The sequence below is a fragment of the Delphinapterus leucas genome, chromosome 6 (genome assembly GCF_059928025.1).
Source record: "Delphinapterus leucas isolate spDelLeu-1000000601 "Yukka" chromosome 6, BTC_Dleu_Yukka2, whole genome shotgun sequence".
NCBI classification, from domain to species: Eukaryota; Metazoa; Chordata; class Mammalia; order Artiodactyla; family Monodontidae; genus Delphinapterus; species Delphinapterus leucas.
Genome location: NC_143134.1, coordinates 101,959,171 through 101,974,412, shown reverse-complemented (window position 1 = coordinate 101,974,412; position 15,242 = coordinate 101,959,171). Strand labels below are relative to the sequence as shown.

Genomic DNA, 15,242 nt, shown 5'->3' with positions numbered 1-15,242 from the left:
AGCATTCACCTCAGAGCCAAAGTTCACTTTTGACCCATCGTTTTCAGTATAGACAGACTGAATTTTCCTGAAATGTTCTGCAAGTTTTGTTGAACTAGACCTGACTCTGCATCAAGTTTTTAGATAACGAAGTGGATTGCTACATGCTATATAGATCAGTGCAGTCTGATTTCAGTGATCTGTATCTGCACCATCCAATATGGCAGCCATGAGCCACACGTGGCTACTGAGCATTTGAAATATGGCTAGTGTGGCTGAGAAACTAAATATCAGATTTTAACTAATTTTAATTTCAATAGCCTCATGGAAATAGTGACACCATACTGGACAGCACAGCTATGGACAGTCTTGGTCTCTTCATAAACAAGCAGACGGAAAAGTAATTCCAAACAACTGAACCAGTGTGAATTCATTCCACCAAGCTTTGTGGACCCACATAAGCTGTGATCATATCTGTACCACAAAAATCTACTTTGGTATAATTACGCTTGAAAGAAGAATTAAGTGAAAAGAAAAAGAGCTTCTCAGGCCACTAAAAAACGGAATCTGAGCATTTTGATGTAACTTCAGGGCCACAGGTGCTGGTAAAGGAAGTGAAAGGTGACAACATCAAGGACAAATAGGCTCACCACCATCGGGGTGAGGCCACCCTCCCTCCGGCTCCCCAGAAGAGTCTGTGGACCCCAGGGGGTATCCTTCGCCAGTCTGCTCCAGCTTGAGTTTGGTCCAGATGACATCCAGATGAATGACATTTAGGTTGCCAACGCAGGAGAAACGGCTCAATTTCATGATACTGCACCGAAAGCAAGCCCCTGCATGCCAACCAGTTAAACGACTGTGACATTAGCTTAGGATGTGCAGTTTCTGAATTTAAAGTCTAGCAGAGCCAACACTAGTTGGTTATCCAACCAACAGGCGATGAAGTCTTTGCTTATTCTGGGAACAATCATTCTGGCAAGGGACAGAGATGCTGGCAACTCCAAAAAAGCAAGGAGAGGCAGGTTTACCGGCAGTGATGGGAGCCCAGACGTAAGCAAATTCTGGTCAGATTAAAGGTCTGGGCAGGGAGCGGGCATCTCAACTTGCTTCTCTGCACCTCTGACAAATGCATGGACTTCCCAGAGCAGCAGTGTCTTTCCTCCAGGAAGGCTTCCCCAGTCCTCCTAGCAGGGACGGCTTTGACCGGATGTATAGGACACAACTCAATCATGTCTCCTGAAGGAATGTTCACCAGGAAGCACGTAAGCCATGCCCTAAAGTGTTGGTGTGTAAACATATCATGGTCACCTAGTCAACATCTAAGAATAACAAATCAGTAGGAGGAAAGCATGTTTCTAAGTCTGGTAGAGTTAAACAGTAGAATCTTCTGGTCAAGGCCTAGTAACATGGTACTGGAAGGCAGTGAGGAACTGGAATTGCAAGTCCTGAGCTTTGTTTCCAGCTCTGTGCCTGTCGTTCATGGCATCTTGAGTCTCAACTTCCTTTATCTGTAAAACGGACACAACACCTGCCCTATTTCACAGGCTCTCTCAGGAAGCAATGCAGCCTCTGAAGTCCAGGCAGGTCTCAGTTTAAATCCTAGTAACTATGTGACCTTGGGAAAGTTTATTACCCTGTGCCTCAGTTGCCTTATATGTAAAAAGAGAATAATAAAAACCATAGTACCGAGGTGTCTGAGGAATAAATGAGGCAAATAAATGAGGCAAAGAATTTACCAAAGTTTCCAGAGCATAGCAAATTCTTAAACAATAACTACGTATTTCTCTCATCATGTGAAAGGGCTTTATAAGCAATCAAGTGGTATTCAAACATAAGACGTTTTGACAAGGAGCTCTACATTGTGGTTTGCCTTGCAGACTGTACATACAAACTGAAAGGTTTACATAAGAGCTAAAAATAAATCTAAGGTTCTGAAAAAAATAGTCCCCATCAATTTCAGATGTCCCTTGTCTTGTATTTGGGCCCTATTTTAATTCTCAATCATCTTGAAAATTTTAATTTACTCTGTTCTTTGGGAACCCATTTCAATCCATCTATCCATCCATCTTATAGCTATTTATTGGGTTCCTACCAAGTGTCAGGCACAGGGCTTCATGTTCAGGATAGAACAGCCTCTTCCCTCCTCCAACAGACCTTTTGAAGATTCAAAAAGCCAAGCCCTGGGCTTCCCTGGTGGCGTAGTGGTTGAGAGTCCGCCTGCAGATGCAGGGGACACGGGTTCGTGACCTGGTCCGGGAAGATCCCACACGCCGCGGAGCGGCTGGGCCCGTGAGCCATGGCCGCTGAGCCTGGGCATCCAGAGCCTGTGCTCTGCAACGGGAGAGGCCGCAGCAGTGAGAGGCCTGCGTACCGCAAAAAAAAAAGCCAAGCCCTTGGGGAAGGTATGTGAATGAGTATTTATTCCACAATTAATTCAGAGTACTGTGTGTGAGTGAGTGAGGTGTGTGTGTGTGTGTGTGTGTGTGTGTGAATAAAGCTCTAGCAAATCTAGAACTTTTCTTCTAGATTTCTGCATACTAACTTTATTTCCTAAAGTCCATTCCTTTCCTTTCTGGGTTAAAAAAAGCACTTGCCTCTGGGGCTCTGGTAATAGTGAACACTTACATCACAGGTATCATGAACCAGCTACAGGTTTTAATCCTCGCCTCTGTTCTATGGGATTCATACTATGAATTTCACATATGAAGAAGCTGAAGCACAGAGAGGTTTAAAATAATCTAACATCAGTTAGTAGGAGGAAGAGCTAACATTTGAACGCAGAACTCTGGGTGCAGAGTCGATGCTCTGGGCCAGCATGTTCCACGGCTGCTCAGTGGCTGGGGGGAGTATGGAGGAAGAAGCATCAGAAAGGGCAATAAATACTCTCCATAGGAGTGGAGAGAGAAAACATAAAAAATAATAATAATACAAAGACCTGATTTAAGGTTTTATCGTTTTCACAAATTAAATCAGATTTAGGTCTGGTGGGAGAAAAAGAAAATCAATTCTCTTTGAACAATCCTCTAGTATTAATTTTTCTCTCCAGTGCTTAGGGAATTCAAGTGAATCACTTCAGTTTGAGCAGCAATCAACCTAGATAATTTTATTCTGGGATATAAAACAAAAGACAGATACGTTAAATAACATTTATATTAATATTTTATCCCTCATATCTTCCACTGAAGGCAGACAGAGCCTAGTCTTATCTTCCTTGGATGTATTTGACCAGATTTTCATCAATCTTACATTGACTCCAAGGGGATGTGGGCTCCTAGGGTCTAATTCTTAAACCAGCATTTCCTCACTGAGACCCACAATTAGACACTGAAGAAGGTCCATGTAATGATATTTTCAATATTCATTTTACAGTTTGTGAAAAAAACCTACTGATAAGCATCAGCTCACATCTACAGTTAACCATAATTATTTTGCTAAATATGGAGATGTGAAATATATACTGTGCTATAGGTAGCACAGCCAGTTTGAAGAGTAGTTTGCAATTGGTAGTGAATGTGAGGATGGGTAAGCCCTATAACCAGTACTTTTACCCCTAGATATATTTAGAGACTTTCTTCCATAGGTCACACAAAGAGCTGTGTAAAATAACATTCATTGACTCGTTGTTTGTAATGGCAAAGAAAAGGTACAACCTACATTTCCATCACTAGAAGAATGAATAAATAGATATGTATTCATTCAATGGAATACTATATACGGCAATTATAATGAGTGAACTAGAGCCATAAGTATCAACATGGACACATCTAAAAATGATGCAGACAGAATAAAGAGTACAGGATACTACAATATGATATATTTATATAAAGTTCTAAAACATGCAAAACCATTAGATATAATTTATGTACATAGACATACGTAGTACAAGGATAAAAACATGCATGGAAACAATCAACACCAAACTCCAGAAAAATTCCCTCTCAAGAGGGAAAGAAATGGGAGCTGGGAGAAGTAACAAGAGGGCTTGAATGGTATTTGCAATATTAATTTCTTTTTAAAATATTATGAAATGATAAGAATGCACAAAGCTGGCTAGGGGGCTTTATTATTTTACTTTGCCATATCCTTGACACATTGACATGCCAGCTCCATGGCATCAGGGACATTGTTCAGGTGACTGCTGTCTTCTCAGAACCCAGAAAGTGCCTGATGTGTAGTAGGATCTCAATAAATTGTCAACAGGTTAATGAATAAATGATTCTCTACAATTCTGGATATTTACAATAATTCTTTTAAAATAAAAATAATACAATGCTCTAGAAATAAAAAATATAAAAGCCAGTATGCTTTCTCATAGTATATAAATAAGTCAATATATATGTGGAAAAAATAAAAAATATTGTGCTTTTTCATAGCACAGGTTTGTGAAATCTGTGTAAAGGGAAGTTGTAGGGGAAAGGAGGAGGCTTGGGGGAAATTCAATGCTTAAAGAAGCTTCCAAACCAAAAATACAGGTTTAAAGATGGAGGGGGGGGGAGAACTGCTTTGGTTCACAGTAGGAATAAGTTATCCTAAAGTGATGGCATGGAGCTCTCTGGGTTTGTGTTAAGGTAAACAAAGGACTGATCCCAACCGACAGCCCAGTCCTCTTGAGCTGCATGGTTTTCTAACCAGACCAGAGTAGATTTGCTGTCAGCGCCTGAAGAAACAAACAAACAAAAATCCAAACAGCCCATTGGCCGTACCCTCTAGTGCAAACATCTTCCAGATCCATGAGCAAGACAGAATCTTCTCCAACCCAGAGCACAGCACAGCAAAGCACAGCCGCGTGTACCACTGTTGCATGGACGCTAACATTTCAAGGCAATCACCCCATTCAGAAAAGGCAGGGAGAAAACCCCATGAGGAAATGGCAAACCACGACAGCATGCACCTGGATCAGGCATGCAAGAAGACCAAGACAAACAAGTGGAAAAGTACCTCGGAAGTCACCTTGCAAGACAGTAACTTAGAGGTGTACTGGCAGAGAGGGAAAAACCAGGGTTAGTACATGGCAGAGACACACTCACAAAACGCCCCCCAGCTGGGAACTGGCACCACGCCGGTGAGGGGGGAGGGGACACAAGAGGGGAGGTAACATCAGGAGACCAGGACACACCCACACCAAGACTTGCTTCATCTGATATTCATTTATTTAAAAGTCTGTATCTTTTGCAGCAAGTAGATACCCTATTATTCCTCCATAAAAATATCAGATAAGCCATACTTTGTTAATTCAAGATTTGTTGCTTCCATCTTCTGTGCTTTGAATTAACAAGATTCTTTCCCCCCGGGGTTGTATGCAACCAACTGCCCACCAGCAAGATCCTTAAGGGCATTCTGGATTTGTGAGAATCTATGGACAAACAGCCCTTCCCCTACCTATAGGCGTCTCTGAAGCCCAAAGTAGTCTCGTAGTCTGTTGTCCCATGAAAAGAAGGCCCTAACCACAGACAGGGCACGGTTTGGATGCGAGGTTTGCAGAGGCAGATTCTCTGGAGCTGATCTAAGGATGGCACTGCCAAGGGAGACCAAGCAGCCTCCCTCATCACGACCTTGCGGGTCCTAAATAAGTTCCTGAAAGTGGAGTGATTAAGTAGGAACTAAAAGGGTCCTTTAGTTCCTATAAAGGAAACTAAAAGTCACTACAAGAAAAGCTCAGAGAAAAAATGTCCCGGCTGTGGGTAATGAGTTAGAAGGACTGACTCTGGACAGCCTCCTCCAGAACAGTGGTCATGACCTTGCATTTACACTCACGACTTTAGAGGCACTGATTGGTTTCTGGCATGGTGACCATGCCAAAGAGCCCATTGGACTGGATAGGAGGGATCGTATGTCTGTGATCACTGACTGCTTCTTAGGTACTGCACTTAAAAATCACAGCTCTGGAGCTTCCCTGGTGGCGCAGTGGTTGAGAGTCCGCCTGCCGATGCAGGGGACATGGGTTCGTGCCCCGGTCTGGGAAGATCCCACATGCCGCGGAGCAGCTGGGCCCGTGAGCCGTGGCCACTGAGCCTGCGCGTCTGGAGCATGTGCTCCGCAACGGGAGAGGCCACAACAGTGAGAGGCCCGCGTACCGCAAAAAAAAAAAAAAAAAATCACAGCTCTGTAATGATCAGACAGATGACTGGGGGCTGATAAATGTGGAGTGCTCGTCTCCTTTGCACCTTCCCAGGGCATGTGTGAGAACCCGAGAGAGCTGGGGGCACAAAGCATCACTGATGTTGGCTGAGCTTCCCACAGAGCCTGTGGTGGCGGGGGTGGGCACTGGAGCCAGACGGGCTTCCTCCATCCACCCAGTGAGAGTTTGGCTAGAACTCCCAAAGGGTGTCCTGGTCTAGAAGGAAGTGTGTGCCAGGAATTCTTGGAAAAGCAGTGACTGCCAGCCCCCAGCTTGGACTTAGCCCAGGAATCAAAGAGGCCTTCATTTATTCCAAGACAGGAAGGGAAGGCTGAAAGCCCTCCCAGTAACTATTATGGGGGCAAAAGAGGAAGAAAGAGAACATAGGAAAAACCCACCTAGATTGTGTGCTAGGAGGAGGGATGGGGCTCAATGTCCAGGAGGCTGTAATCTGGACTCAGCCCAGCACCCCCTCAACTGAGAAAGGGAAAGCAAATCTACCAAACAGGTTCAAGAGCACCCCTGACTCAAGAACTCATTGTCTTCTGAGGCTCAGGTCAGACTGTGGGGGAAAACTGGCCAGAAAAACAGTGTTGCCTCAGTATCCTTCCTTTGCAAGGTACCAAAAAGCCCTACAGGAAACTATGGTTCATCAGGCCATTATGAGCTGCATGACTGACCAGAGATGGCATCAGGCCCAGATAAGGGGACATTTCCACTTAAGATAACATTTCCAAATAGAAGAAACCTCCACTAAGAGCAGGACGGTTGCATCTGGGTGGGCAGCGTGTGTGTTGCACAAAAACACCAGGCTGGGGGGATGGATGGGGTTGAAGCTCAGACCCCCGACTCCCCTCACCAACCGTGTAGCTGGTGCAGGACTGCATCCACACAGAGTTTTGAAAAACGGTGCCTTTTGCTAATTCTCACAAAGGCCCTGCATAGGCTGGGAAACAGCCCAGGGTAAGGCGTGTGGGTGGAGGTTAGCAATCCTCCTACCCCCAGGTTAGCCAACGGGTCCCTTAAGAGGTGGAGCCTGGCTCAGCCTTGAGCATGGAGACACTCATCAGGGACCACACCATGCAGAACAAGGAAGCCAGCCCCGGCGGATGAAGACTGTCGCTACTCAAGGGTTATCTCAAGGCCTGAGCTGGGAACAAGGATGGCCGTTTGGGGGTAATCTTTTCAGAAAAGGGGCTTTTTCTGGTTCCTTGTCATTGACTTTGTCACCAACTGCAAAAGGAAGCGAAACATCCACAGGTGACTTCATACGACAGGTGACTTCATACGACTACTATAGTGACTCCTGGGCAGACATTCCCAGAGAGAGATTCATGATTTAATGTTCCATCTTCCATCATTCTCTGAGCCCTCACTGGGCTTCCAGCAGGAGAGAGGCCAGCTAAGAACATGAAAAAGACCACTAAATACTGCACGGTTGTCCCCACCCCACCCCCTGGCAGGGATCCCGTGAGCCAGAGGCCTCCCTCCTGTCCTGCAGGTGATATTTTATCAAATGGGAGAGTGGAAGGGTCCTGAACTGGGGACAGGACTCCAGACACCATCGCTGCTCTGGGGCACAGGGATGCTGTACCTGTTCTGCTGGTGAGGATGAGGTTTTTTTCCCCAGATAGGTTGGTGAAAGCTACTCATGGAAACGGCGGGCACAGCTTCATTTGCCTTCCCTCTCTTTCTCTTTCTCTCCTTCACGCTCACTGACATCATTGTACCCAGTGCATCACTCTGCATACACCCCAATTACCCCACTTTGTCTTTAAGTCTACCTTCTCCTTGGGAAGTACAGCAGATAAGAATGCTTCTCATTCTATTCAGAAAGAGCTTGCTGCTTCCTATGGGTGAACAGGTGGTTAGGTCCTGATCATGCGTGAGGGACTCATAAATTCTGCCAACTGACTTTTTGGAAGGAATATTGGCAGGTGGAAGTGCCGGGTGACACGGGACCCAGGTGAGCCAAGTGAGGTTCATAGAGGGTGGAGGATCTAAGAAGCCACAGCTTGCCCTGGGGACAGTCTATGTGGATGAAGCCAGGAGAGCAGAACTACCAACCTCTGGAGCAGGGAAGCCAGTTACAACACAACTCAAGCTTCAAGCCATCCAGCTGCCCGCTATGACTATCCTTCTGGTATGAGAGACCATTAAAGAAGGGGCCACAGATCAACTAGGAAAAGAGATGAACTTCAACATATTCTCCAGTGATGGATGACGACACAACAGAAAGATCCCCTGAATCAAAAGAACTAAGACAGGTTAACAGGCGGCTCTGAAATGAAGTCTTACTGATGAGCATATATTTGCTTTAGATATATATGGGGGGGTTGTTTTTTCCAGATTTGGGTCTCTTAAAAGAGGATACAGTGGGTTGGATAGATTTTTTTTTTCTGTTCCTAAGAATTTTCAACAGCAACAAACTTGGTTCTCTTGTAATATCAACAACAGTGCAAAACACTTGGCCTTGAATTTGAGATCTGGGGATATTAACAGCTTGATTAGTTAGCAGGTTTCTTTCTTACCCGAAATGTTAATTTACTTGAGAAAAATAGAGACAGGAGGCTATCACTTCACTGTGTAAGTGAAGGGCAATCAGTATGTTAAAAGGCTGATTCTAGGGCTACCCTGGTGGCGCAGTGGTTGAGAGTCCGCCTGCCGATGCAGGGGACACGGGTTCGTGCCCTGGTCCAGGAGGATCCCACATGCCGCAGAGCGGATGGGCCCGTGAGCCATGGCCGCTGAGCCTGCGCTCCGCAACGGGAAAGGCCACAACAATGAGAGGCCTGCGTACCGGAAAAAAAAAAAAAAAAAAAAAAAGGCTGATTCTAAGCAGCTTCCTTCATGAAAAGGGAAAATCCAACCTGGTTGACATTCACCAGGTGGCTGCCTGAGTGTTAGTGTGTCAGCCTCTGCCTATGAAATGAGTAACTTCACTTCTGGGTATGGTGTTTTCCCCTAACACCTGCACTTCAACACAAAAGGCATGCACAAGAGATACAGAGAGTGTGCTTCCAAATCACTCAGCTGGGTCACAGGCAAGTGGTCCATTGGTTCTTCCCCATCTACACATCCCAGCTAACTTCCACCAAAGCTGCTGATGTATGGTGTGGAATCATTGAAGAAAAGCCCCTTATAGCCCTAAGCTTCAAGGTGGTCACAGACTCCAGAAAATACCTAAAAAGGGCTGAAAAGAAGAGCCAGATAAAGTGACTTCGTGGACAGAAAAGGTCCTACAGGCTCAGAGAAGGAGCCCCGGCAGTTGAAACCCGAGCAGCAGCCATCAAGGGCCAGGCCCATCCCACTGTACAATACAGGGAAAAGCCCAGAAATATGCCAGCCCAACAGAGGAGCTGGGCCAGTATTCCAAGCAATTTAGGCCTCAAACCCAAGTGAGAGGAGACTGAGACACACCAAGTGGGTCATTCAGCTGCCATAGGCGTGTTTGCTTGCTTTCTTTACCACTAAGTGTTCAGTATCTGGCTTCAACTCCAGAAAACCTTTAACTCAGCCAACTTGGATACGAGAGGCAGTGAATCAGCATGGAATTCCTACTGTGCGCCCCATCGCATTCAAGTTTAAGGTGACCAAATAATTTAGCATCCAAACTGGGGAACTTTTAAGAGGGAAAGGAGATGATGTTATTAATAATTACTCCAGGACAACAGGCATAAACCAGGACTGTCCTGGGTCAACTGGGGAGTATCCTCAACCCAACCAAGCTATTTGGGGGGAGGAGGTAGTTACCTCAATAAATGCTAATGGATTCCAAGGAGGTTGGCACGGACCCCTGAGGCTGATCCCCAGGCTCCTGGCTGTGCAGGCTGTGGACAGCACTGGCTCTTAAGCCGCTTACTGGAGAAAGAAACCACAGAGTAGACGACTTCCTTTGTGGTTGGTGGGAATGTCATGTGCAAAGTTCTCGGGGTTGAGGGTAGCAGGGTAACTATGTGGTTTTTAACTGTCATTTTAAGTGGCTCTCTCCTGCCAGACTGTACACACTGGCTTGGTAACAGCCCAAAACACACTGTCTTCTGAGCACTGTGTACCATTTATAGGGATCGCCCAGAGCAGACACTGAAGGAATAGCATCGTCATAGTTCTCTAGAGAAATAACATCTCTACAGAACAGGCGAGCGATGGCTGAGATCAGCTCCCCGGTGCCTGCGGGTGATTTCAGGGAGCTTGTGTCCTTCCTCCCGCATTGCCCCTGCGCGGTGTCTTTCTACACACACACCCCACACCTCACGCACTAGCCGTACCAGTAGACTCAAACTAGAACTTGGCAGCCAAAAGACCCACTCTTTGCATGATCAAAGTTTTTGAGAACAAGGCAAAACCCCCAACCCAACTGCAGGTATGTTAAACCACACATTTGAAAATTGGTGCTGGAACCACAGTGCTGGCCAGACAACCGCACACACATCCATGCCTGAACCGGAGTACCGTACGCCGTACTGAAATTCACCCTTGGACACGGGAAAGAGGAAAGGAGGCGAAACTTACACTACTATCATCCATTCTCTCGCGCCTTTTAGATTTGTGTGTCTCATAGTCTTCCATGAGGGTCTGCATCAGATTCTTGGGCCGCTGTGATCCGGCAGCCTCTTCGGGGGCTAAGTCAGGCTGCAAGCTGGGACCTTCAGGTGTGGGGGATGGAGGAGGTTGGACTTTCTCTATTTTCCCTGAAACAACACGAAGAGAACACCCTTTCTAAGCTTGTCTGGTCACGACTGCTTTCGAAAAGAAGAGAAGAACACTGGCAAAAAAAGCAACCTCTGACATACTGAGTGGTACCAGAATGATGGTTAAGTGCAGGTCATTTTATTACAGGGATCAACGTGCTTAAGGATTAATGTCACAAACCCATCCAACGAAGACCTCAAGGAAACCGGTTTTAAAGTCAGTCAGACCAAAGAGGGCTCTCAGGCTCTTTGCAGATATATGCCAGGCAGACAGACAAACAGACAGACAGACAGATGCTGACTCCAGTTGTTTTGGGGACAAGTATTCTATCACAGATCATACAATCAGACTGTCAGAGGTGGCGGTGCCTTTGAACCTTAAAGACCCATTTCTTACAGATAAGGAAAGCTTAGGCTCGACAAAGGGAAGGCTGCGTTGGGCTACCAGGAGCTGGCGATGGTATCCAGGTCTCCTGGTTTCCTTCCCTCTTTCTTCTCTATCAAAGGTCACCAATGGTCAGATGACCAGCCTGGTTTTTTTGTATGGGCAACACATGTTGTAAAACCTCTGAACGAGAACTAAGCTGTTCTTCCCAGGTCACTCCAGTCTTACACTGGCCAGCTTCATTCTTTACCTTACCTGCCACGGTCCTGAAAGCACTTAGGTTTGAGATCCCGGATCTTAAGGAATGAATGCCAACAACAGCAGCTTCAATGTTGTAGAAAAGGGGTGCGTCAGACTTGGGAAAGGTGAGGTTTTAGTTTTTGAGATGCCATACAGGTATTCTCAGCATGAGAAGATTGGGTCCACAGTCATCCACAGTGGTGTGGTGATGCCAGGCACTGTCACTAAGACCGCCTGCATCCCACCCTCTTGGGAAATGCCTTCTGGCCAATGAAGGAGTGGGTTATATTGCCAGAGCCCCAAACGCACCGCTGAGAAGTACCTTCAGGTGCAACAGTCATGATTTTTCCAACTATGCCCCTTATGGGAGACACGGCTAGGGTCTGCGAACAAGGAATGTGGAGAAAACACACAAAATAAATGGATATTTCAAGCACAAAAGTTCAGAAACCACCAGGGGAGGGTAAAGACCCATTTGACCTCCTCCAGACCCAAGATCAAGACAGCTCATCTTTCTTTGCCTCACTCCCCCCAAGACTGCCTGATGGAGCTGGAATCACAAGTGAAGCCTGGGGTCCATGTCTCTGTGTGGGTGGCTATAGGACTTTACTGGGCATAGGTCCTTTGATGGGAGTTGGGAAGCCCCCCGGAGTTCAGGAAGCCCGAGTTTTAATTTCTGCTCTTCCATGAACCAGCCATGAGGTTGGCTGTAGACAATCATGTAATGTTCCCCCTTTAATCTTGAGCTGATCACTTAAGTTCTCCAAGTTTCAACTTCCCTAGCTAGAAAATGAGAATTTGGGGAGAAGTTGTCTTGGAAGTCCATTCTAACTCAAACATTTTGCTATTCTATCAAATACATTTGGCAAGAAGATCAACCTTTATTGATTAAAAAAAAAAAAGTATATGGCCAGCACATTTGGCAGTTAGGTGGGGAAGTGGTTTTTAATACACAGACACTCCATCTGTAGACCCACCATTACATTAGTGAACTTAGTGAAACTCATTGCTTTGACCTTAATTACCCAGATCATCGATAAAAAGTCTTTTGATATTAACAGTAAGGTTACAAATATTTTAAGGTCTTCAATCTTCAAATTCTCTAGAAACGGTTTCTATTTTTTATTATGGAAATCAGGGAATGCTATCATGACACCTATGGACCCATCAACTATATTAAACATTTATCAAGATTTTACCACCCTTGCTCCATCTGTCCTGCCTGCCTGCCTTTCTCCCACCCTCCTGTACTAAAATATTTAAAGGAATCTCAGACCTCAGGCAATATTACCCCTGAATACGTAGTGTGTATCTCTAAAAGTTCTGATTGACTTTTTTAACTTTTATTTATTTATTTATTGGTTGCGCTGGGTCTTCATTGCTGCACATGGGCTTTCTCTAGTTGTGGTGAGCGGGGGTTACTCTTCGCTGAGGTGTGCTTGGGCTTCTCGTTGCGGAGCAGGGGCTCTAGGGCGCAGGCTCAGTAGTTGTGGCACACAAGCTGAGTTGCTCTGCGGCATGTGGGATCTTCCCAGACCAGGGCTCGAACCTGTGTCCCCTGCATTGGCAGGTGGATTCTTAACCACTGCGCCACCAGGGAAGTCCCTGATTGACTTTTAAAATGAAGCTTTGAGAAACAATACAGCCCAGTGGTGAGCATGCAGTTCTAGAGCCAGCCTGCTTGGGTTTGAGCTCATTAGTTAGCAGCCAAATACCCTTAGGGCAAGTTACTTGCCCTTTTTTTTGAAGTTTTTCTATCTCAGTTTCCTGATCTGTAAAATTGGTATGTTGATAGAAGTACCTACCTCATGCGGTTGGTACAAGAACTAAATTAATGTCTAGAACGGCAAGCACCCAATGAATCTAGTTAGTATTTATTTGGAATCTCAAAGAATAATATGTCTACGGAGTAAGAATGAGCAATTTCATGGGAAATTCTGCATAAAAATGTCACAACTCTTCTAAAACTAGAAATAGATACCACAGGACCAGGTTGGTCACTTTCTAATTGACCTCTCAAGTGTCCAAATCATCTCTCACCAGCCAATCCTCCAGCATTAAACTTCTAGAAAGCATAGTACATATTCACTGCCTCTAACTTCACCCTTTCACATATACCACCCCTGCCTCATAATACTTTGTTTATACTTCTGGGAAAGCCTTTTTCACATACTGACTGTATCAATCTGGTTGTTTAAGCTTTTCTTCTCAATAAAGCTGTAAAGTCACCTGAAGATAGGGACCATTTCAATCGGCTATGAATCCCCCTAACTCATTTGAATGTAAACTCCATTAGAGGAGGGCCTTGTCTGTCCCGGTCAATGCTGAATCCCACAAGGCAGGAGTTCAGGCTGTTGAATGAATCAGCAAGTCCATTATGAAATATACAGAGCAGCCACTTATTAAATGCTTGTGGACTGGGACAGAATTCCCAATACAGAATCTGAGCAAAGTGTTTAAATGTCTTCACCAAAGCACATGAGACAAAACAATCTTGGTCTACAGAACCACAGACGCGATGGCTTTGGAGTAATAACAAACACATTTATATGGCATTTCATTGATAGGCTTCATGTCATTTGATCCTTACAAACACCCTAGGATGTAGTCAGGGTGAATGTCATGACATCTGAACAATTTAGACCATGGAGGCTCAGATGCTTAACATCAATCCAAATTACATTAGTTAGCAACAATCAGAGTCAGGTCTGGAACCCAAATTGTGTTGACTGTTGCTAAATTATATAATTGGGTGTGTGCTGAAAGAGAATCGTAAAGAGGGTGAAAAGTTACTATAAAGAGTGGACATTTCCCGCTCATTTCTTAGTATGCCAGCAAAATGAAACCCATCCCCGGAGCAAGTTTTGCCGGTTACAGCCACTAGAGGTCACATGAGTAACAGGAACCAAAGACTAGCTTAGCGGGTCTGGAGCAGTGTCTTCCAAAGAGAAGGTGGCTGAGAGGTCTTGGAGAGAACAGAGGGGTTCAGATAACCAAGGCCACATCAGAGCCTCAGGAGAAGCTGCCACAGGTCTCCAGAGAAAGGGAGCCCCAACCCCGGACTTCTGGGCTGGTTGACATCTGGGGAAGTCGGCTTGGCTGGGCTTCTCTACCGTGATCTCCAAGCACCCTGCCTCCAGTACGGTTCCAACCATGACTGGAATTCTCACGCAATCTTAGGAACCACACAGGCCATCAAAAAGCTGGAGAGGGACCTAGCTTGCAGCCTAATCAAGTTTTCTCTTTGATTAGGATGGTGAAAAAACTTCTCGCGCTCTTCCACCAGTAATAGACACTGCAGGCACCACCGCTGTTTGGGCCATGGGGGTCATGACATAAATGTGATGCAAAGCTTGGGAAGTCTGTCTCATCTTCTATGGCCTTGGAAAGCACTTTGAAGTTCCTTGGCCCTGAGGACAAATCTCATTAGAATCCCCAAACAATGATGGTTATCTTTGGTGTTCATTAGCGTGCATCCAGCACTTCCCCAGTACCCCCAGGTCCCATTCCCACTTGTCCCATCAAAACTTGTTCTCATATAAGTCTATTCACCTGGTGAATGACTGAATAGCTGATGGTAGCTGAAAGTGGCCTCTATTTTCAATGATAAACATCCTGCTATCTAGTTTCTCACCTGGGCTGAACACTCTACAAAATAGCTCTCTTGAAGGATCCCAGAAACAACATGAACAGTAAGTGTCATGCAGACCTCAAGGCAGACCTGTGGTGGTCTTGGCCAAGGCCTGGTCCCTGACATTTACAGAGCAGGGAGCAGGGGCAACGTGAGCTTAACTGACATAGGAACCAACAGAAGAAAGCTAGACTGGAA

The 15,242-nt window shown here is 45.5% G+C and overlaps 1 protein-coding gene across 3 annotated transcripts in view; it reads right to left on the bottom strand.

Annotated features, from left to right (window-relative positions):
* The window catches only part of PALM2AKAP2 (PALM2 and AKAP2 fusion), a 615,632-nt gene that overhangs the window by 17,354 nt on the left and 583,036 nt on the right, over window positions 1–15,242 (bottom strand). For 2 of the 3 annotated variants that reach the window (XM_022579084.2, XM_022579087.2), the window contains one exon: window positions 10,610–10,788. The exons of the other annotated variant lie outside the window; for it this stretch is intronic. In XM_022579084.2, the coding sequence (XP_022434792.2) occupies window positions 10,610–10,788 (179 nt within the window). The remainder of the gene's footprint in view (window positions 1–10,609; window positions 10,789–15,242) is intronic. 3 annotated transcript variants of the gene reach the window in all.